Consider the following 20,505-nt stretch of genomic DNA (forward strand, 5'->3'; position numbering starts at 1 on the left):
ACGGCCTGGCGGGAATATTTCTCGCTACACAATCGACGTCGGCCGAATCATAAACCCTAAGAAAGCGAGGCAAATACACTCTCACCATGAAGTTCTCCACTGCCATTGTCGTGACGGCCGTCGCTGTCGGTGCTGCCGCAGCTCCAACTCCAGTGAGTTGAGTCGATGCTTGAGATTGATGTTGAGTCTAATGCTGGTGTTTTAGGGGAAGACGGTTGAGGACTACTTTATTGGGGCGGATAAACGGGACAAGACTGTTGAGGATTATTTCATTGGAGCTGACAAGCGTGACAAGACTGTTGAGGATTATTTCATTGGAGCTGATAAACGGGACAAGACTGTCGAGGACTACTTTATTGGAGCTGATAAACGGGACAAGACGGTTGAAGATTACTTCATCGGAGCTGACAAGCGAGACAAGACCGTCGAGGACTATTTCATCGGAGCCGACAAGCGAGACAAGACGGTTGAAGATTATTTCATCGGAGCCGATAAACGGGACAAGACCGTCGAGGACTACTTCATCGGCGCCGATTAAGCACGAGTGCGTTGCACGAGGCCCGCCTAGACGGGAGTCTTCAGTAGTTACCCCAAGACTGCTCCGTACGAGAATCAAGTGTAAACGATGAATGAATGTTGTCATGTCTGAGCCATGTTGACCAAGTTGTTATGCCTGTGTGACCCGGACCCGGATAGCCACACCAATTATGTGCCCAACAGTCTGTAGGTTTAAACAAGAAACCGCCCTTCTTCCGCGTTGGCGTTGAGCTCCAGAGCCGAATACCGCTCACCTTGATCTTTTCCTGAAATGTAACCTTGCGTACATAGCACGTTCTACCTCGGTGATGAGCACAATCTAGCCCCCAAACAGCCTTGACAAGTGGTACAAGTAGTCGAGAATAATCAAGATATTGCTCATCAATGTTCTGCTTTTTCTTGTTATTTTCGAGGTAAAGGGGGGTACAAGTAGGTGAATTTTAGACATTCTACATGAACCCCCCCAACGGATGAATAATGGTCCTACGCAAGCAAACACAATGCAGAATGTTTAGTGATTTGCATTTGGTACATTTCTTCCAAACTAGCTACACCTTGCATGACTCGCCCAAGACGCTGGTCAGTCAATCTCCACCGTCTCAGTGTACCTATGCGACTCTGCCCAGTCGAAGATGGCATCAAAGTTCTTACACGTGTGCTGGAAGCCCCATCCCGACGTCTCTCCCGGGGGACTGTCCAGCCTATGCACCCATTCCAAGGACGTGTCTCCCGCGCACATTATGCTCTGTCGGAGGTAGTCCCAGCAGTGTATGAGATGCTCCGGCGGGATGTCGTCAAAGTTGCCGGCGCGGGCGTTCCAGTACGCCGCGTAGGTGATGTACTGTGCGGCGGCGGCAAAGATTCACGTCAGACCAAGCTCACAAAGCTTCTTTCAAGAGGGGGGGAGGGGAGGCCAGGCAGGAATGGTCATTGTCTGAGATTCACGTACCAGGCAGTGCAATTGGTGAAATATCGCCACGCACGCATGTTGTTCGTGCTCTGGGTGGCGAAGGCCCGGCATATTGGGGAGCTCGGTGTCGTTCTTGACCACGATGAATCCTTTGCCTTCTGTACAGGGAACCCTCGTTAGGCAAGAATTTTGAAAGGAGAAATTATCACGAGCGCGGCGTTTACTCACTTGGAATCAGCGACAGCCATGCCTCTTTTGCCGTGCCAACTGGTTCCTCTCCGTAGATTTCATGGAGTCGAAATATCTCGGTGCGCCACTCCTCCGGGGGCAGCCAATCTGGGTGCGAATTCACCTGCGGCAGACCCCCGATTGGAACCGGAGTAGGCTTCTTCTCATGATGGTCGTGGCGGTGAGAATGCGCCTTCTGCTGGCTGCTTCGAAACTGGGCAACGAGAAGCGCACCCAGGACCACGTTCGCAACGGCCATGATGGCAGCCAAAAGGAGGTACACGCGGGAGTGTGACCGCATCCTGGGTTGTTTGGATTCGTGTATTGAAGGCCCGTCCAAAAGACCTTCCTTCTCCAACGAGACGGAGTGGACGTCGGAGTCGTTGGCGGTAGAGCTGCGCTGGTCACTATACTTGTCCATGGTTGGCGTAGATGCCGTTGGAAAGGACTGTAGCCATCTCACAGCACATGAAGCCGCAGTAATGTGACGGGTTGGACATATATGCCGCGTGAGAGTGTTGTCGCCAGATCAGTCATCAACATGCCGCATGAGTTGAGCGCCAATGTGGTGCGGCGCCTATGCATCTACATGCGCGCCTGGTGTAGTGAATTGGCGCCCATGGATGGAAAAAAAACAACATCTTCTTGGCGGCCTCTGACTGATCATGCCAGTGAGGGCAAAGTGTTGGTACAATGCCGAACCCACGCATCGTGAGGTTGGTGTTTGTTCATGTTGTAAAGGAATGTGAAGAAGAGGCAAGACCGACCAAAATACTTGCACTCTGTAGGAGCACTTGAGGCCCCCACTTTTGGCAGAGTTGTCAAAACCGTTCACGCCAACATGCTGGCATTTGCAATTCTCATCCTGGCGGCGACGGCGACGGCGACACTGGACACGGGTGGCAAGTTGCAGACAGCTTGCGCAAACATTTCATCCTCGTACCAATCCTGGGTTGCTAGAGGCGGCACGGGCACCTTTGCAGGTATTCCAGGAAGCACAGCGCAGGAGTGTCTCCGATCGATGCCCTTTCATCCCCAGCTGGCGTTGCAGTTCTTGAAGGAATATGAAAAATACCTCCAGTTTCACTCTACAATTCACATACTCAAACGTAAGTCGGGCGTATAATGACCACTAGTCGAAAAAAATAAAACTTTAATTTTAATTTTGTTTTTCAACTTGTAGATGCTCCCCCCAGCTACATGTCGGCACATGTCGACCTCGTTGCTCACCTTGAAAATATCAGGCAAAAAGTAGTCAACGGGCTTTACTCGTCGCAGTTTGACTTTGAATGGGATCTGGGCAGATCCATATCCAAGGCAAACGATGGCCATCTCACCTTGTCGCTCTGTTCCCAGCGCATTATGCACTTTGAGCACGCACCGCCCCTCGTCTCTCTATCTACGGATGGACTAGAGCTTCCCAGTATATTCACTTTCCGTATGCTCTGCCTTGGGTAACTGATGATGATACAAGACGAGACTAACTCCACCATCAAGGGGATGCTAAGCTCAAGCTTGCTGGCTTCCCTGGGATTTCGCCTCTTGTAGAAATCAACGGCGTCGAAGCTGCTTACTTCCTCGAGGCCAATTATGCCATCAGGCTTGGCTACCAGGACCCGGATGCCCGGTTAGTTGGGTGGCTGCTCTTGCTCATAAAAGGGGGTCAAGAAGGCACTGACATGGCGGCAGGTATAATCATCTATTTGCGTCTCCTTCTGCCAACTTCTCTGGCAAATACTCGGGGGGCGCGTGGACGTCATTGCTGGGTTTGTGGCCTGGCGCTTCGAATCGCCTGCTATTTTCCAACGGAACGACCGTCACTGTCAAGACTACGGCGTCCTGGTCACATTCAAATGGCCCAATGGACTATCCTGATGGCAAGTCACTGTTTGAAGCAGCGTGCGTCCCGCATCCAGACTCCGGTTCTGCTTTTGGGTCATATGGAGGTACCTACGGCATCTCTCCGCAACTAGAGGCTCCTCCAAGCGGTGCCTCAGTATTTCCAGATCCAATCGTTGGTGAGCAGCGTGATCGCGCTCGCGGTTACTATCTAGATGGCGCGGGCTGTGAAGATGTTGCCGTTCTTCAGGTATCCGACTTTCGTGTTGGTCAAAACGCCACCCGCTTTGCCTCTGTCGTGGCCCGGTTTGTGACGCAGGCCGCGGCAGATGGCAAGAGGAAGCTTATTCTGGACATGTCGGGTAATCTTGGCGGAGACGTTGCCGCAGGGTTCAACCTATTCCGAGTCTTGTTCCCGGACAAGCCGATATACTCTGCCACTAGATTCCGAGCGGCCGAGCTCATCGACTTCATGGGGCGCATCTTCTCAGAAACACACAAACAGGAAAACGTCACGCTGGATCTCCCATTTGTCGCGCCGCTTGCGGTGGGCGTCGACGGAACGACAAAGATGGGCTCTTGGGGAGACGTTTACGGGCCGCACGAGATTATGGGGGACCAAATGTCTAGTATGTCCGGTGTCTTTGATTTCAACCTCGGCTCTACCTCGAGCGATCCCATCAGTGGCTACGGCGACATCCCGCTGTTTCCAGAAGTGCAGTTATTTCCTGCCAATAATATCATCTTGGTACGGGACCCGATGCCCGACGGAGCGCTGGTTTTGGCCATGGCTAATGCTTCTCTTTTTTTACCTAAACAGATGACGGACGGCCAGTGTGCGTCTACATGTTCCGTTGTCGCCCATCTGCTCAAGGAACAGGGCGTGAGAAGCATCGTCTTTGGGGGAAGACCTCGCCACGGGCTGATGCAGGCCGTTGGCGGCGTCAGGGGAGCTCAATACTGGGCTTTGGAGACCATCAGCGAGTACGTTGAGCGCGCGCGCCACCTGGCTCTCGCGGCTCTGCAGACAGATTCTCCAATCCTCTCGCGGGCAGAAATGCAGAGATTCAACGAGCTGGCGCCGCTTCCGCTACGAGACTTGCCACTCCGTCTCGACACATACGAGCAAAGTGGCATCAACATCCGCAACGCGTACAGCGCAGGAGACGACTCGACACCGCTCCAATTCCTGTACGAGCCGGCCGACTGCCGTCTCTTCTTCACGGCGGAGAACTACATGGACCCTGCGACGGCATGGGCCGCGGCCGCAGCAGCCATGTTTCTGAACGGCTCTTGTGTCGATGCGACACCAGCCGCGCGCCAAGGTTTGAGCATCTCTCCGGCCAAGACTGTGGTTGAATCTGTCTCGCTTCATTCATCGAGGGGAAGGCTGCGTCAAAAGTTTGGCGCAGAAAGGTCCCCAAGCGGCAAGGCGCTCCCGCTCCCAAGATGGGCTGCATGAGAGCCCGCAGACATCTGGCGCATTTCGTCCCGAAGCGGCAAGATTGTGCCAAACGGTTGGCTCCGGGCACCGAAAAGCGCCAGCCTTGGTGTGGAGCAGATGGGAGGAGGGAGTTCGAGTCGTGAATTCGGTACATCAAGGACACACGGAGCGCGGCGTGCGGGAGAGTCAGTAAACAACTAGATGGAGAGGGAGTCGTCGACTCGTATGAAATGCCTAGGCGTCAACCATGAGGCTACCATCGTCGGGACCGGAGCCGAATTATACTGCTCTTGGGAATTCAGACTCTGAGAGCCAAAGCGTCAAGGTCTCTGCACACACAAGCTTCGTCGCAAAGTGAGAAACAGTCTTACTTGAGCCCTGCATCCAAATGGTTCACGCAGCCCTAACGGTGGATTCTAGCTTGCGGGCTCGTCTGAGACCATTTTTCTTGTGTCTTTCTGCCATCGTGTCCCTTGGCTTCGTTGTTTGGGTCGTATTGGCCCCGATCGAAGAGCGCCCGGCCAAGCAGGCCGTCTGTACAAGCCCGCCCATCCGGCGAGAATGGAGAGCTCTCACCCTCGCAGAGAAGCATGACTTTATCCGCGCCATTCATTGTATAAGCAAGACGCCATCTGCGCGGGATGGCAACCTGACGATTTACGATGATATCGCCGTGCTGCACGGAGGGATCGGGTCTTGGTGTAAGTCACGCCGCTCGTCGATCCGAAAAACGCACCACCCGTATTATTCAGCGAGCAAAACAACTCATTTCCAGTAATCCCAGGCCACAGATCGGCGTGTTTTCTGCCGTGGCACAGAAACATACTGGCGGTTATTGAGAAGATACTCAAAGACCGCTGTCACTACCGGGGTTCGATGCCGTACGTGGCCTGCCTGCTCCCCTGGCACTCACCAGTGACGACGTAAGAGGCTGATGCTGTGCTAGATACTGGGACTGGTCTCTCGACTGGATGAATCTGGCCAACTCATCCATCTGGGACCACGCCACGGGGTTCGGCGGCGACGGCGACAAGGACGGACCCGAGACGGTGGGCGAGGGCCGGTGCGTGACTGACGGGCCGTTTACAGAGTTGCGGCCGGTTATTTACAACCACACGCGCAAGGTGCACTGCCTATCACGAGGCTTCCGCGACGGCGACATCAAGGGCCGCCTCTCTGGGGAGAAGTTCAGTCCCGAGAATGTCGGGAGCATCCTGCGGCTGGAAAACTACACCGACTTTCTGCAGCGGGTGGAAAGGGACCTGCACAACACGCTGCACACGTCCATCAACGGAGACTTCAAGGCCATGACTGCCGCGAACGGTTCGTCCTCGTCCTCTTCGTCCCCCTTGGCCACGGTAACTAATTCGTCGAGACCCCCTCTTCTTCTTGCATCACGCCAACCTGGATCGTCTGTGGTGGCGGTGGCAGCGCGAAAACCCCAGCGTCAGGCTGTTTGAATACTCGGGACGGCACATGTATAACTCGACGGGGCCTGCGAGCGATGGCGATGTCTTGATGTACGGCGGGTTCACAAACGACCTGCCCGTCCGCGAGGTGATGAGCACCGAGGGACGCCAGCTTTGCTACACATACTAGAGTCTTGTTCTGCGAAAGGTGTAGAGTCAATAGTAGTAATATGTCTCGTAGCCATGAGTCCGTGACTGACTTGGGGCTGATTCTTACTACAATGTGTCTGTGAGGGAAAACGCCCGGTTTCCCAAGCAATCACACCGCCAGACGTCGATTCGCCTGCTGCCTTGCATGTAGCAACCATGAAGCGCACACCGGGTTCCCAATCCCATCAGATGGCGTTCCAAAAGGAGCACCCTGCATGGTACTTTGGACCTCAGACACAGAGAGGGCGATGTTTGTAACTTGTGTCTCTGGCCATTGATGACCGGTCGTCTGCCAGCCAGCCGGGTTTGCCAGTCTCTGTCGGCCCGAGGCCCTCTGCGTCCATGGCAAAAGATTACATTCGCCAGATGGTATATCTTGCTGCAGCTCCAGGCGTTCCCTTTTACCCATGTGCAGCCAAATACCTGTACAGAGGCAAAGACGACATATTCCGAAAACAAGAGTGCACGTTGCAAACTCGATGCCTTCCGCAGGGGACCATTTCGCAAACCCCGGAGCACCCATCGCCAACCATGGCACGACTCGACGACCGGCTCGCGCCGCCGGATATCAGGCGCAGCGCCGACTTGACCGACAATGAGCAGCAGCCTCTAATAAAAACAGACTCCCACAGCAACAATGACGACGCTCAAGCTCAAGCTCCTCACGGCAGCAAGTCTGCGTTTCGCCCCTCGAGCGCCGTCACGGCCTGCTTCGCACTCAACATCCTCCTCGAGGTTGGCCTGTACCTCATCGCCATTCCGATGAACCAGGTCCTCGAGGGCATCATCTGCCACAATGTCTCACCCGCCGCACCGGGGCCCAGTGACGCCCGCTGCAAGGACACGACGGTCCAGTCGGAGCTGTCCTTTATCCGCGGGTGGCAGGTCACTTTCGACACGATCCCCGGCCTCGTCACCGCCGTGCCGTACGGCATCATGGCAGACGCGTACGGGAGAGAGCTTGTCCTCGGCCTGTCCGTGCTGGGGGGCGCCATGGCCGGCAGCTTCACCGTTCTTGTTTGTGCGTCTCGTATTTCCTACTTTACTTGTCACTTCTTGAATTTCGAAAATAAACAACTCTGCCAGGCTCGCTGCCGTCCGTCTTTTCTCCGCGTCTGGTCTGGCTGGGATCTGCGTTTGCCTTGGTTGGCGGCGGCGCGCCCGTCTTTAACGCCGTTACCTTTGCGATTGTCAGCGGCGTTGTGAGCGAGAGGAAAAGGTACAGCTATACGGAGTAAATGCTCGATAACAAGGGTGCGGCTAATCTCTGTAGATCGGTTGTTTTCTTGTACATTGCCGCCGCGGTCCTCGGGAGCCAACTGGTCGCCAGTCCTTTGGTGTACGTCCTCATCAACGTCGATACTTGGCTTCCCGTGTACTGCGGCCTGGGGTGTCTCTGGCTGGCGACTGCCGTGGCCTTTTCCATCCCCCGGATGATGCTTGCTTCGAGCCCGGCCCTGGAGCACGTCAAGACCGAAGAGGCCCAGGAGAGTCGGGCCCAGGCGCAGCCGGCTCGCTATCACCGGCTGATGGGGGTGGCAAAAGCCGCGGTGTGGTTTGCGCGAGGTAATGTCCTCGTTGTCGTGTTGCTTCTCACCTTTCTCGTCACGAGCCTTGGCCGCCTGGCGCAAGAGATTATTCTTCAGTATATTACGAAACGATACGGGTGGTCGTGGTCCGAGGTGAGCATTTCGATTTCGCCATGCCACTTGTGTGTTTTGCATGTTTGGGGCACCAGGGGTCGCTCCTGATTTGGTTTTATTAACCTACGGCAGGCTGGCCTCGTGCTCTCTCTCCATGCATTCTTTACTCTCACGCTCCTCACGGTCATTCTCCCCGTGGCTAGCCAAGCCCTCGCCCGCAAAACAACACTGGCTACCCAAAGCAGAACCCTTTGGCTGGCACGCATCAGCGTATCCATGTCCACCTTGGGCGCATTCACCATGGGCTTGTCGGAAACAGTCGGCTTGATGGCTGTTGGCCTTGCGCTGTTTGCCTTGGGAATGGCTACCCCCCCCTTCTCCGGAGCTTACTCGCGTCAATTGTTGACAAGCGTCACGTCAATACCATGTATACTATAATGAGTGTCTTCGAGAGCATGGGGTCGATTGTCGCAGGACCTCTCCTCGCGGCATCGTTTAGACTAGGCATGGACATGGACGGTGCATGGATCGGACTGCCTTTTCTGATGACGGGGTGCTTGTTTGGGTCCGCTGCTGTTGCTGTTGTTGCTATCAATGTATCGAGCGTAGAGCGCGAGGCATCTAAAGCGTCTGAAGCGTCGGATGGAATCAAAGTACATGACTGTCAATGAAACCACTCTACCGGAGAGTCTGCAGTTACTTGGCTGCCCTGCTTTTACTGGTAGCCTCTTCTTATACAATCACCGCTGTCCATGTCGATTCAGCCCCTGAATGTGCCGTGTTGATTTTGTTTCTGTTAACAAAGTCTCATCTGAAATTTGCACCTGCATGAAGATTCTCATCAATGTCGGGATATGGTGTAAAGAAGATGGTACTAGTCCCCCATAAATAAGGGATATTTCCCACCGGAGCGCACGAATTATCTGTAAACGGACCAAGCAAAGAGACGGCCTCACTACCCAACCCAAGACACCAACACTCCCGGGTTGTCCCTCCAGTCAGTGTCTTATATTGGCTGGGTCTCTTGGCGTACTACCCTTAATCTTTGGTTACCTCAGTCCCCAGGCGCGGCTATACTATTACAACCCGTATCTAGTCCGACCCATGTTTTCATTTCAAGGTTTCGGCAGTACTCATCTAAACTTGTCCTGCGCTTGCCCAACCCATTGCCGTTGCCTGTTCTCAAGGCTGGGGGTTATTCTCTATCCCCCTTGTATGAAACGATATTCAACTATTGCTCTCTCTTTTTTTTACAGTAAATTTCATGGCAATTTCAAAGACTAGTAGATCGGGAATGCGCAAGTCTTTATCGCAAAACGCTAGTAGACGCCGAGACTCTGGTGCAAGACACACGTAGTCGAGTCAACTCTCAAGTGTGAGGACCCTGCTCGGGAAGCGGTCGGAACACCTCGTGTTGCAGTATCATGGGAGAAGAAGTAAGTAGTCAAAAGCAGAAAAGTCTCCAGCTGGAGGGTGTCGCCTCACCAATTGGTGCTTGGTATAGTCCGTACGCCCATCAGACACCATACTCAAAACTCCGAGTCGCTTAGCCGCAACTTGCAGACTAAGTTGTATCCAAAACAGCACGAAACCCCAAAGCCCTCGTGACCCTGGAAGAAAAATTAAGAAAAAAAATCTCCTCCCCGTCAATCTCTTCAGCTCCGATGCCACCCACTCGGCCGATACACACTACAATGGCGGCTCATTCACCATCGCAAGACCAAGGGTTACCAAAACAAGAAAAAAAAGCCCTCAACAAAGGCTCCGGCGTGGGTTGCACCCCTTCACTTAAAGGGAGCTTTCGATCCGGCCCCGTGCGTCCCCCGGGCATAACCCCAAATTAGAGCTTCTCGAGGATCGAGATTCGTAAAAATGGATTCTGTCTTGTTTTGTGGATAGCCGCTAGTACGGTCCCGCCGATGGTCAGGCGGCCATTTAACAAAGGACAAGATCTGGAAACGGGAAGAGGTGCTTTTACCGACACAAAGAGGGAATTGGCGAAATTGCTTCATCAACAAAAAAAAAAAAAAAAGGGTGGGAAGGGGGGGTAGACACGAAGGGATACAAAAACATAAAAGAAGAAGGCCACACAATTGGGTCTGGTTCCAAAATAACCAGTATGAAAGAGAGACGCCTGCAAGCAAAAGAGCTGCCAACACGGTATTGCAGGGATGGCCTCGTTCATGCAGCACTTCTCAAAGGAGTGGTGATGCTCGCTGCTGCCGGGTGGGAAAGAGCTCCGACTTGCCAGAGTGTGCCGGGCTAGTTCTCCGTCCGATGGGCGTGTGCAATCGAGTCGGTTCCGTTCCAGGCCTTGTGCGTAGTCAGGAACGTCGTCCTTGAAGGGGAGGGATGTTCGTGAGGGCATCCAAAGGACCGGCAGCTCGCACCATCTCGTGAGGTGGTTTGGCCCAAGGCCGAAATGAGATATATATACTCCGTAGTCCGTAGTCCGTACCCAGTTATGAATTGCGAATTTATGCACACGAATTGTGCCGCCACGCTTGATCCTGCTGTGCCGATATTATCAGCGGCCAGCAATGCTTGCATGCGTATTTTTTATTTTTTTTATTTTTTTTGCAAAGTCAAATCTCGACTTTGCCTCGTGCATTGACTCTTCCCTCGCACTTGAACCGCCGTGTTGCCCTCCGTCAGGTCACGACCAGCACCACAACCGCCGAGGGCGGCATAATAAATCTTCAACCCAGTCTCGCATGAATACAGTTGAGGCCAGCCACCAATGGCATTGTGCGAGTTTCAGCCCTGGATGTGCTGGAAACAGACGGCGCAGAGCCTGGATATGCGCTTAGCTTGGATGTGCGCTATGCACTCTGTTTCGAACAAAGCCATAGAAGGAGGTGAAACCAGGCACACCACGGCAGTTGCAGGGCGAGCGTCTTTGGCCTTTGATTTTTTTTTTCTTCTCCAAGTTGCTCATGAGGGTACATACAGTCATGCAAGCTGCAGGGAAGCTATTGCCCACCATGCCCCAACTAACATGTACATGAGAAGAATTATCCGTACGCCAATTCCATCAAACAACGCAATTCAACCCGCGTGCATTTCCATTCCCATTCGCAAGTGCAGCAGAGCACCGCGGACAGGATGAATTTGCACTTAATTTCAAAAAAAAAAAAAAAAAAAAAAATCAAAAAAAAAAAAAATCCCCTAACCATCCATGGCCTCCTCACCTCGTCCCCCTCCTTCCAATCTTCTCCCACACCAGCGCAGCCACGCCCCGGTCCATCCAACCAATCCCGCCCTGCAGCAGGCGGCGTGTCCTCATCAAGGCACCAGCCGAAAAGGGACGCCTTTTGGCCAGCAGACCCAAGCCACGTCTGGCTCGCAGTTCCTTTGCACGCCCCAGAAACTGGCCATTTCACTTGACGAATTTCCCCTCGGTAGATGCATGTGCGCTGTATGAGTATTACTATTGGGGGGCGTGAGCTCATGATGACGATTATGGCGGCATTTGAGCCCAAAAAAAAGTTGTGGGAGTTAAGAAAATTTCAAGGTTTGAGTAAATCGCTGGCTTTTTTTCTTTTTGTTGAATTCCATTGTGGTGGCGATTTTGTGTCCCTCGTAAATACTACGAAGATGTGATTTACGGATGAAGAACTAGGGTTGCTTGTGAGATGTCTAGATGCACCAGACATGTGTTCTGCTAGGGACGGCCGACTTGCGCTTGGTCCCGTCTGAGCTACGCGCACAAAGGCCCGCTGCGTGTAAGAGGCCATGAGGGAAAAGACAGGGAACATTTGCGAAAGGAAAATAAAAAGCTTGGTGACACTTTTGTTTTTTTGGCGGGCTGCTCGGTTCGTTCGTGCCGGCCTGTAGTAGTCTTGCTTATCTTGCGGGTTTTAACATGTCATGTTGCATCAACTCGATTCTGAACTTCTTGAAAGCTCGATGCCAATTGATAGTAGCACCAGGCACATTGGGTTCCTCCTCTGAGGTCTGGTGCAAACGCGCACCTGAGAATATCAATGTTGTCGTCGGGTAGCTCGCTGGCCGTGACACCGCTCTGCACCGGCCATTGGTAATTCCTGCGGAATGGCTGTATCCCCGGATTTTGCCTCGATCCCATGCCCGCCGAGCACCAAGCTTCATGTCTTTTCGATAGTGCTACTAGTAGTTCAATTGATGGGAATAACCCCCTTGTCTAATTCCCCCACCACGCTTGCCGGTTGCAAAGCACCAGGCCTCCGTACCCCGCCTTCTAGCTCCATGTTCCTACCCCTCGCCAAAAAGCCCACCAACAGCAGCCGACCATTCAATGTTGTCCAACTCGTGCACCATGGAGAATATGCAAATCCAGCATCAACTCGCACATCTCAATCTCACAGAAACGTGTGTTGCGTCGGGGATCGATGTTCCTCAAGTTTCCTATTCAGTTCGGCCCTGGAAATATTATACGCCGTCTTCACAGAGTATTGATACTACTCCGTCGCCACAAGCAGGTCAAAAGCCGCCTACTGCACGAATGCTGGTCGTGCATCTAAATTGCGGAGAGCCGCCTTGGAGATCCACCAGACCGCGGCCTCGAAGCAGCTCAGCAGCAATGTGCCCACTTGGCTGGCCGCTTGGCCGTGGCACTTGTCGCGTCCAAATGAGGGCTTTGAGTTAGAACATCATCAGCGATTAGGGTTGGGGCTTTGATAACAATATGCTTTGATATGGTGGCAAACCAACAAAACCAGAAACCGAACCGAGCCCAAAGAGAGAGAAAAAAAAAAGGCATGCACGAATGCCAACACTGAGAGCGGCATTTTATCCTGGCGACACAATGCTGATGATGCCTGGACGAATGAAAAGGCACCATGATGCAGCGTGCCATGTTGTATTACACCTGAAGCTGGACTTTGTCTGTAGCCACAAATAACTTATGCATGACATGCCCAAGCCGCCCCGGCGGGTAAGTACATACATACATACAGGTTCAGGAACCTGACGGCGATTTTTCTTCTTCTCCTCGCCCTTCCCCGCGCGAACCCAAACGGATCGTCGAACCTCTTGCGCGCATCACGTGGACTTGAGAGGAAGTTGTGGTGTCCCCAAAACGGGCGGCGTTCCAAGTGTCCGCTCCCGTGCCACCACACCGGAAAAATGTCAACTGGTTGAATGGATGGGAGAGAGACAGGCTCTCAGTAGGTACCTTGTCGGGTGGTTTTGCCCCCGGTGGCCGCTGATTGTCTGGTGGTGGCCGTCGTCGTCGATGGCCAGCAGTTTCTGATAATCACCTAAACATTGAAGGTTTGACGACATGGAATACACGTAGGCAAAATTACAAAGTACCCCGGGGCCATGCTGTCCAAAAGTCAGCTGCGGCATTGACATGATCCAGCGACCCCCCTCCTCGTGATGGGCTTCGCAAAGGGCACATCATGCTTTCCAAACACCTGGCATCGGGACCTCGAGCTAGGCCCGTCGCGTCGCATTCTTTCGCAGCGTCGCAGCTTTGGCGTCCGTCATGTGAGCCACATGAGAATTTAGTCCGTACCAGGCTTGTGCCTGAAAGCCTGTATCAGAGCCACGAGGAGGAGAGAAAAAGAAGAAAGATGCTTAATTAATTTCTTGGCCCCGGCCCCGATTGCGTTTCGATTCCTCCTGAGCCGCGCTGGGCCGGTGAAGTGCACCGATTCAAAGAATCTGGCACCAATAGAATCCAATCGTGCCTTGGCTGTGTCCGGCCGGCTCGGATGCAGAGCATTGGCCCAAAGGAGGGGGCAGTCTGCAGTCTGAGCTGGTCGGGAACCAAGCGTCGTGACCCAGCGCCGTAGGGACGGGCGGGCGGACTGGGCTTTGAACATCAATGATTGAATGCTCATGGACGTCCGGTCTGGTGCCTAATAAAGGAACGGCTTGGGTGCTGGCTGCGGCCCAGCAGGGAGGGCGAGTCCCTTTCATGTTTCATCAATGTTCAATGTTCAATGTTCCGTCCCACTGCCAATATACTTGGCTGGACGACAATGGTTGAGACCCTCGGCTGAAGCGCCTTTGCAGTCTGTCCAGGTCGCACTCACACATGTCAACCAGCGCACCTTTTTGTTGGTAAAGAATGGCCAGTGACCACCAGTTTGTGTCTTCAAATGTCCGCTGGGTCTGGTCAATACTTGTTAGGAAGTACTACTTTAGGCGGTTACATTACTCTGTAGCGCGTCCGCCCACCACCAGACAGTCTGTTTTACCACAGCGCTGATGCCACCTTGTCCTCAGCGGGACACCGTACTAACCTAGCCTCAGCTGGACTTGCCGTCAATGCCACTGTGAAGGCAGTCCAAACATGATCCAGCAGCAAACATTTGAACCGGACATTGAAGCGTCCAGCTCCTCCCGCTACCTGCCAGCCCGCCATCCCCATGTTGTACTTGACCCCATGCAATCAATCAAACCACCAGACCTGTTGTATCATCACCAACTGCAGCCATGGCATGTCGTTGCTGCACACTTCGTACTGTCCGTACCAAACGTCCCGCCAGAGGCACCCTCTCCCATCCCACATACATAATACGGAACATCTCGTCCCTTGAATTGTCGTCGGCTTTCCGAGCTCGACTGTCAAGCTGGGCCTTGGCTGCTCAGCCAGGCCCGAGTTGGATCAGGCGGCCGCACGCTGTGCTTCTCCCTCCAACAGCGCGCGCCTTGGGCCGTTGCTCCCCTCACACCCTCCCCCCCCTCGCGCCTCGAGACCTCATTCGCTCGACGCCTCTGTCGTCCTTTCGCTGCTGCTCCGTCTGGGCATTCATTGCCTGGGCCTGGCACCGCTGTCGGCCTGCTGGCGTGGGACATCGCTGGATCCATCCATCAGCCTTCAATTCCTCCCTCCACCCACCCCAATCCACCCACTCAGCACCGCTCGTCTCCTCGCCCAGCTTCACACCCGCACGCCCTCGCGCCCACGACGACCTGATGATCAGCCAGGGTGGCTCAACGCCAATAACCCGCGGGCTCTATCCCCACCCCGCCCCGTCGTCGGAGCGAGGGCGCGGGCGCGGGCGTCGGCGGCCCCAGCGTTTGGAAGACACTGGAATAATACTTCTGGGTCTTGGCCTGCGCCGTCAACTCGAGACTCCAATGCCATTGACCGTCCAGACGTTGACAGGCGCCCCGCGCGGCGTTCATGTAGTGATTCCCTTGGGCATCTTGACAGACATGTCGATACATAAAGTACATACAGGTTACTCTTGCAGTACGTACCAGGACAGCTCGACTTCACTTCTGGGCACGGTTGTAAACACCGGGTGCTCGACACTTGAGCGTTCCAAAACGGAGTCACAGAGACAGACACAGTTCAATGTTGGGCATCCACATGTCCCGTAATAATGGCATACGAACTCCGTACTGCCAGGCTACTAGCACTGGACCACGCACCAGCCTCAACTCAACGACAAACGGTTGCCACTCTTCTCCGTCGACTCCATTGCGATCCCGATAATCGCAAGAGCTGAGGCACCGTCAATTCACGTAACACTTGCGCACACCCCCCCTCTCTACTGCCTCACACACACGCACACACGCACACACACACCACGCCCCCACGGCCTGTCTGTGAGTCTGTCCCAAAATATTATTTCTCGCCCGCTCTGCATTTTGTGAAGCCTAGTCACTCTCCAACATCCAGCAAATCCCAACATTGACACCTTCGCCCACAGACACTTTACATTAAACAACGCTGTATCAACGAGACCGACCATCTTGCGGCATTTCCCATCTCGTGACGGTCCAGCGTCTGTCGCCTCGCTTCTCCGAGCTACCCAAGTCGTTGGCAATGGCCTCCTCAAAAGTATGACCAGTCGTCTTGGGGATGCCTTGCAGGCTTGAATCCCGCTCTCGCGAGATTCCAGTGTGTACTGACCACTTTATTTCTCCCACAATCAGGAAATGCAACCCTCCTCCAGGCCATTGACGCTTCAGCGTCCGTCCGTGTCGAGCCCCTCGGCCGCTGCGATACCCAGCCGGTCCCATGCTCGAAACAACTCTCACTCCCTCCTCTCCTCTTCCCTCAACGCGAACCACCGCGTAACCCGACGCAAGTCCGTGACGAACCCCGGTCCCAACGTGGCTGCTCTCACCGCGGCCGTTGCCAACGGCGAGCAGATTGCTGCTATCCCCATCACGAACGGCGGCCGACGAAACACCATTTCCAAGGCGGCTCTGGCCAAAACATCACTCGTCGGCAGTCTCCCCTCCCCTCCGGCTAGTCTGCCAACCAATGGGGCCATTCCCGACATCAAGCAAGATGTACACGACAGTGCTATCGACGACGGCAATGACATTTCGGCAGACGAGGATGACAAGTCTCAGAAGGCTCGCATTCGACGAGCTAGTGACGGTTCACCCCTTGTGAAGGAGCCCAAGAAGAGCAACCGTGTCGAGGTTCGCTGTGACAAGTGCGGCAAGAGTTACAAGCACAGCAGTTGCTTGACCAAGCACTTGTGAGTGGCGCATACTGCATTTTGCGTGATTTGGGCGCGGCGCGCGAAGTCGGGTGATCGTCCCGCGTAGTTCAACGTGGTTATTTAAATCGTACGATGGAGTCTATACTGACGTTGTTTGGCTAGGTGGGAACACACCCCCGAATGGTCCTTCACGTCGAAGCTGCTCATTTCCAAGCACCAACAAGTGCAGCTCCTGGAAGCCGCTTCTGTACTTGTCGCTATGAACGACAAGGAGAGCACGGCAACACCGCCCGAGTCAACCAAGGACTCTGCTAGCGAGCCGGATTCTTCATCGCCTGCTGCCTCAGGCTACTCAGACCACGTTGAACGCCAAAGCTCGGCCGATACCACCCCGCCGCCCATGATGGAGGAATCTGGTTTAAGCGGGTTGTCATATCGCGACGGCAGTGGTGCTGGGTTTGCTCGAAGCTACCAGTCCACCGTCTCCGGTAGCCTTCCCAGGGGCTCGGCTTTTGGACATTTCCGACAGCCTAGTCACGAGCGTCGTCCACCGTCGTCTGGTGCCAACCACACGGGTGAGGATGACCGAGACTTGGCTGCCGCAGTCGAGCTGCTCAGCTGCAGTTTCAACAGCAACAATGGATCCCACGGCACTGTTACTGTGCCCCTAGATGCACCCCCGGTACCACCAGTCCCAGCCCAGTACCTTGACCAGGCTGCTTCGTTTTCGAGTGCGGGATTCATCAACAGTTTTCCCCAGCGTCAGCCAGAGAGCTTTACTCGAGGCGAGATGCGACGCGGGGGTGAAGATGTCAAGATGGAAGACAGTGATGATGACTTCGACATGCAGTCGCGTGCTCGGAGTGACGAAGATGACGATGGCGTTTTCGGTCGCATGGAGGAGTAAGCTGTAATGAAGCACCATGTTGTTGCTCTTTGGATACAATGATTTTTAGTTTTGCAAGAGCCTCCGGGTTCCATGGCTGTGGAGTTGGATTTTTGGCTTGACATGGAAGGACTGGCGTGGTGTCTCATATGTATCATGATATACTCAACCTGTATGAGGTGGTTCAGCTCCGCCGTCAATCTTCAGCACCGAAGAGTGGAGGGCCTTTCTGCACACGGTCATTTTGGGCCGTCGCTTGTTTGCAGACGAGATTGCATCTCCACGAGGTTAAAGTGAGGGTTCTGATAGGCGTCGAGCGTACACCCGAATAAATACCAAATGAAATGAATTGTTCATGTGAAATTACCTAGCAAAAACGATGGCGTGTACCTTGAGCGGCGCACACTGGGGTATGCCGAGCTGTCGAGATAGGATGAGCAGGTGTCGAATTGCCCACCTTGGTCGTTGAAGCTGGCGTGGTTGGCAAGCACAGAGGTTTCAAAACAGACCCGTCACGATTCATGATAGCCCGCACGGTAAAGTGAACGAATTTTAACTTGGCACAATTGAAAGGAATTGACAAGCAATTGAAGTTTATTCACCATGTAGGGTTGGAAATAATTTCCTCGAGCTGTCGTTTGATGGCCCTACAGAAAAATGAAAAAGAAGAAAATTGAAACTGAGGTTAGCGAGCGTTGAATGTTGAAGAGGAAGGAGGAAAAAATTGAGAGCTCCAAACCCTGCCTGTTTGTGGAGACAGCTGGAGCTGTGGCGGCGACGACTACTGGCCGTGCTCTTCCGCCAGAGCTCCAGTGTCAAAGACGTTGTCCTAGCGACCTGATGTCACTCACTCATCCCCGCTGGTGTTCAGCCAGCTTGCTTTTTCCCCGCGAAAACTGAACCCGATTGAAGCACAAAGTCTGGTGCCGGGTCGCAACGCGCACGCAGTAGTTTCGTCATTGCAGGCTGATCTTCTCGAACTACTTTGCCGACCATTACGCTCCTTTTTTTTTTTCTCTCCCAAGGTGTTGACGCGTGTTCTCCCGGACACGTCTGTGCAGGAAGGTATTACCAGCCTTGCTGGGTGGCAATTCGAGGTACTCCGAAACCATGGCGCCAACTAGGCGAAGCACAAAGCCGGATGCGACTCCGACTAGCAAAACGGAAGAGAAAGCTGCGGAAGCGAATGCTGCTGTGATTGCAGAGGAGGAGGAGGAGGAGGAGGACGCCGCAGCCGGGGCCGTCGAGTCCACGGAGGGCAAGCTTCCCTTTGCGATGCAGTTCCCCTTGATCCTCGCGCTGAACTTTGCCTTATCTAGCCTTGGTCGCATGATTATCTCGCAGGTGTCAAACGGGGAACTGGAGTTGTTGACCCGAACCCAGGATACACGGGGAGAGGTAGCACTCGTGGCGGGATGGAGAATGTGAGTTCACCCTTTTCAACCGGAAACATGCACCCGTACCGTGCGTGGTATTGATGCTCTGGTGCCAGGTTTGAGTTGGCTGTGGGATGGTTTGGCAAGCTGGATAGTCTTGAAGCAGGCGCTGCGAGTATTCTGGCTCACGGTCCAACGGTACGTGTAAACTCGCAGCTTGCCCACGTCCAAGACAGACACACTGATTACGGGGTGTAGTTCTATTTGCTCGCGGCGTTCTACAACCTCACTCCTACGACGGCGTTGTCCGCATTGGCCGTTGATGTGCTCTCTGTCGCGCTGCCATTCTACCTAGTCCGCCCTCTGTCTTCAACCTATGGGTCGCCTACGAGAGCGGACCGCGACGTTTTAGATATTCCCATGCAGCTACTGACCACCATTCTCTCTACGGGTATCTACACCGTCACGCTCGTTCTGTCACTACGTTTCTTGATGCCTCGAATCCTCGTCGTTTACTTCAGCGGCCTCCCCAGCCTCGAGCCCGCCTACTCTGCTTCATATACAGATGTTCTTCCTGTTACCGGTTTGTTCGGCCTTGCAGCCAGCACGTTCATCTTTGCACCGTTTGCCAAGACTGGCAAGGCCGAGGAAGATGCCAAGATTGAGCAGTTCGATCCTGTGAGCGCATCGCTTGGCCAGACTGTTTGCTGGAACTTTTGGGGATACACGGCCAAAACCAAAGTCGTTATTCGACGAACGGCGGCTGCTGTGCTTTTGTCAACTGTTGGCACTTATCTCGCTTGCACCAAGACCATGTACGGCATTGAATCGACTGGTGCTGCTGCGTATGCCAGTCTTTGGGCTGTAGCTGCGTTGTTTGCCGGCGTTGGACTGGGTCTTGTAGGCGGCGACTAGACGCTCGGAAAAGCAAAAAACAAGCCTTTGGCCGCTATATAGAGTTCAGTAGTAGCTGGCAAAAGGCCCAATGCTACTACCAGATGATGAAAGAGCAGAAAAGAGGGACCTGGGGTAATTCAGTCTCGGGACGAAGGCGGCGGATGGGACTTTCTTTGAGATACCACGGGTGGGATTTTGGCTTGGAATGGTGTTTGGATTCGTGGTTTCCTACCGCGACGGCTTAAAGTTGACACTTTGTAGTATTACCTACCCATTTACTGCGTATCTTACTTGGACAAGGATGGAAATTCTCGATTCTCTTTGTATTCTTCAATCCAATGCCAAGGCAGCCCACTGAAGCTGAAAAAATTGCCTTGTGATGGTCTTGTTTCTATGAATATCCCAAGTACGGGGAAAATCATGCACATGCACGATCAAAACGCTGGCTCCGTTCTACATATAGAACACGACAGGGATCAGCAGCTGAGCTGCAGATTCAAGGTCCGCCTGACAGTGAAACGCAGGGAAACATTGATACCAGACAAGACCCATTCTACCGTTCAGCTGAACGTGCCATGTGCGCGGTACCAACTTGTCGGTGCTGCAAGCAATACTAGAGGTACGTACGCGAATGCTGGTACAATGTACCCAGGTGCACGTGGGTTTTGAAATGGTTGACATTGCTTTGCAGGACAAAAGCGTCTGACTTGGATGCACGGCCGGTAAG

The 20,505-nt window shown here is 53.8% G+C and overlaps 7 protein-coding genes across 7 annotated transcripts; 6 read left to right on the forward strand and 1 right to left on the reverse strand.

Annotated features, from left to right (window-relative positions):
- Positions 1 to 86: 86 nt before the first annotated feature.
- Positions 87 to 538, forward strand: MAA_06024 (uncharacterized protein; the record flags this gene model as incomplete). Its single annotated transcript, XM_007824022.1, has 2 exons — positions 87 to 152; positions 206 to 538. 2 exons carry the CDS (start codon positions 87 to 89, stop codon positions 536 to 538), a joined length of 399 nt encoding a protein of 132 aa, XP_007822213.1.
- Positions 539 to 1,117: 579 nt separating this feature from the next.
- On the reverse strand, positions 1,118 to 2,096 carry MAA_06023 (uncharacterized protein; the record flags this gene model as incomplete). Its single annotated transcript, XM_007824021.2, has 3 exons — positions 1,118 to 1,378; positions 1,487 to 1,605; positions 1,676 to 2,096. The coding sequence occupies 3 exons, from the start codon at positions 2,094 to 2,096 to the stop codon at positions 1,118 to 1,120; spliced, it is 801 nt and encodes a 266-aa protein (XP_007822212.2).
- A 420-nt stretch (positions 2,097 to 2,516) lies between these two features.
- On the forward strand, positions 2,517 to 4,976 carry MAA_06022 (peptidase S41 family protein; the record flags this gene model as incomplete). The annotated part of the gene is made up of 4 exons (XM_007824020.1): positions 2,517 to 2,784; positions 2,859 to 3,113; positions 3,173 to 3,302; positions 3,365 to 4,976. The coding sequence occupies 4 exons, from the start codon at positions 2,517 to 2,519 to the stop codon at positions 4,974 to 4,976; spliced, it is 2,265 nt and encodes a 754-aa protein (XP_007822211.1).
- Positions 4,977 to 5,205: 229 nt separating this feature from the next.
- Positions 5,206 to 6,557, forward strand: MAA_10801 (BolA protein; the record flags this gene model as incomplete). Its single annotated transcript, XM_011412720.1, has 5 exons — positions 5,206 to 5,312; positions 5,379 to 5,659; positions 5,743 to 5,839; positions 5,905 to 6,281; positions 6,334 to 6,557. The coding sequence occupies 5 exons, from the start codon at positions 5,206 to 5,208 to the stop codon at positions 6,555 to 6,557; spliced, it is 1,086 nt and encodes a 361-aa protein (XP_011411022.1).
- A 551-nt stretch (positions 6,558 to 7,108) lies between these two features.
- On the forward strand, positions 7,109 to 8,658 carry MAA_06021 (Major facilitator superfamily domain, general substrate transporter; the record flags this gene model as incomplete). The annotated part of the gene is made up of 4 exons (XM_007824019.1): positions 7,109 to 7,598; positions 7,664 to 7,796; positions 7,851 to 8,259; positions 8,353 to 8,658. 4 exons carry the CDS (start codon positions 7,109 to 7,111, stop codon positions 8,656 to 8,658), a joined length of 1,338 nt encoding a protein of 445 aa, XP_007822210.1.
- Positions 8,659 to 16,101: 7,443 nt separating this feature from the next.
- MAA_06020 (zinc finger domain-containing protein) lies at positions 16,102 to 17,526 on the forward strand (the record flags this gene model as incomplete). Its single annotated transcript, XM_007824018.1, has 2 exons — positions 16,102 to 16,655; positions 16,782 to 17,526. The coding sequence occupies 2 exons, from the start codon at positions 16,102 to 16,104 to the stop codon at positions 17,524 to 17,526; spliced, it is 1,299 nt and encodes a 432-aa protein (XP_007822209.1).
- Positions 17,527 to 18,615: 1,089 nt separating this feature from the next.
- On the forward strand, positions 18,616 to 19,796 carry MAA_06019 (uncharacterized protein; the record flags this gene model as incomplete). Its single annotated transcript, XM_007824017.1, has 3 exons — positions 18,616 to 18,929; positions 18,998 to 19,079; positions 19,140 to 19,796. 3 exons carry the CDS (start codon positions 18,616 to 18,618, stop codon positions 19,794 to 19,796), a joined length of 1,053 nt encoding a protein of 350 aa, XP_007822208.1.
- Positions 19,797 to 20,505: the final 709 nt, after the last annotated feature.

Source organism: Metarhizium robertsii (assembly GCF_000187425.2).
Source record: "Metarhizium robertsii ARSEF 23 chromosome Unknown MAA_Scf_2, whole genome shotgun sequence".
In the NCBI taxonomy this organism is placed as follows: Eukaryota; Fungi; Ascomycota; class Sordariomycetes; order Hypocreales; family Clavicipitaceae; genus Metarhizium; species Metarhizium robertsii.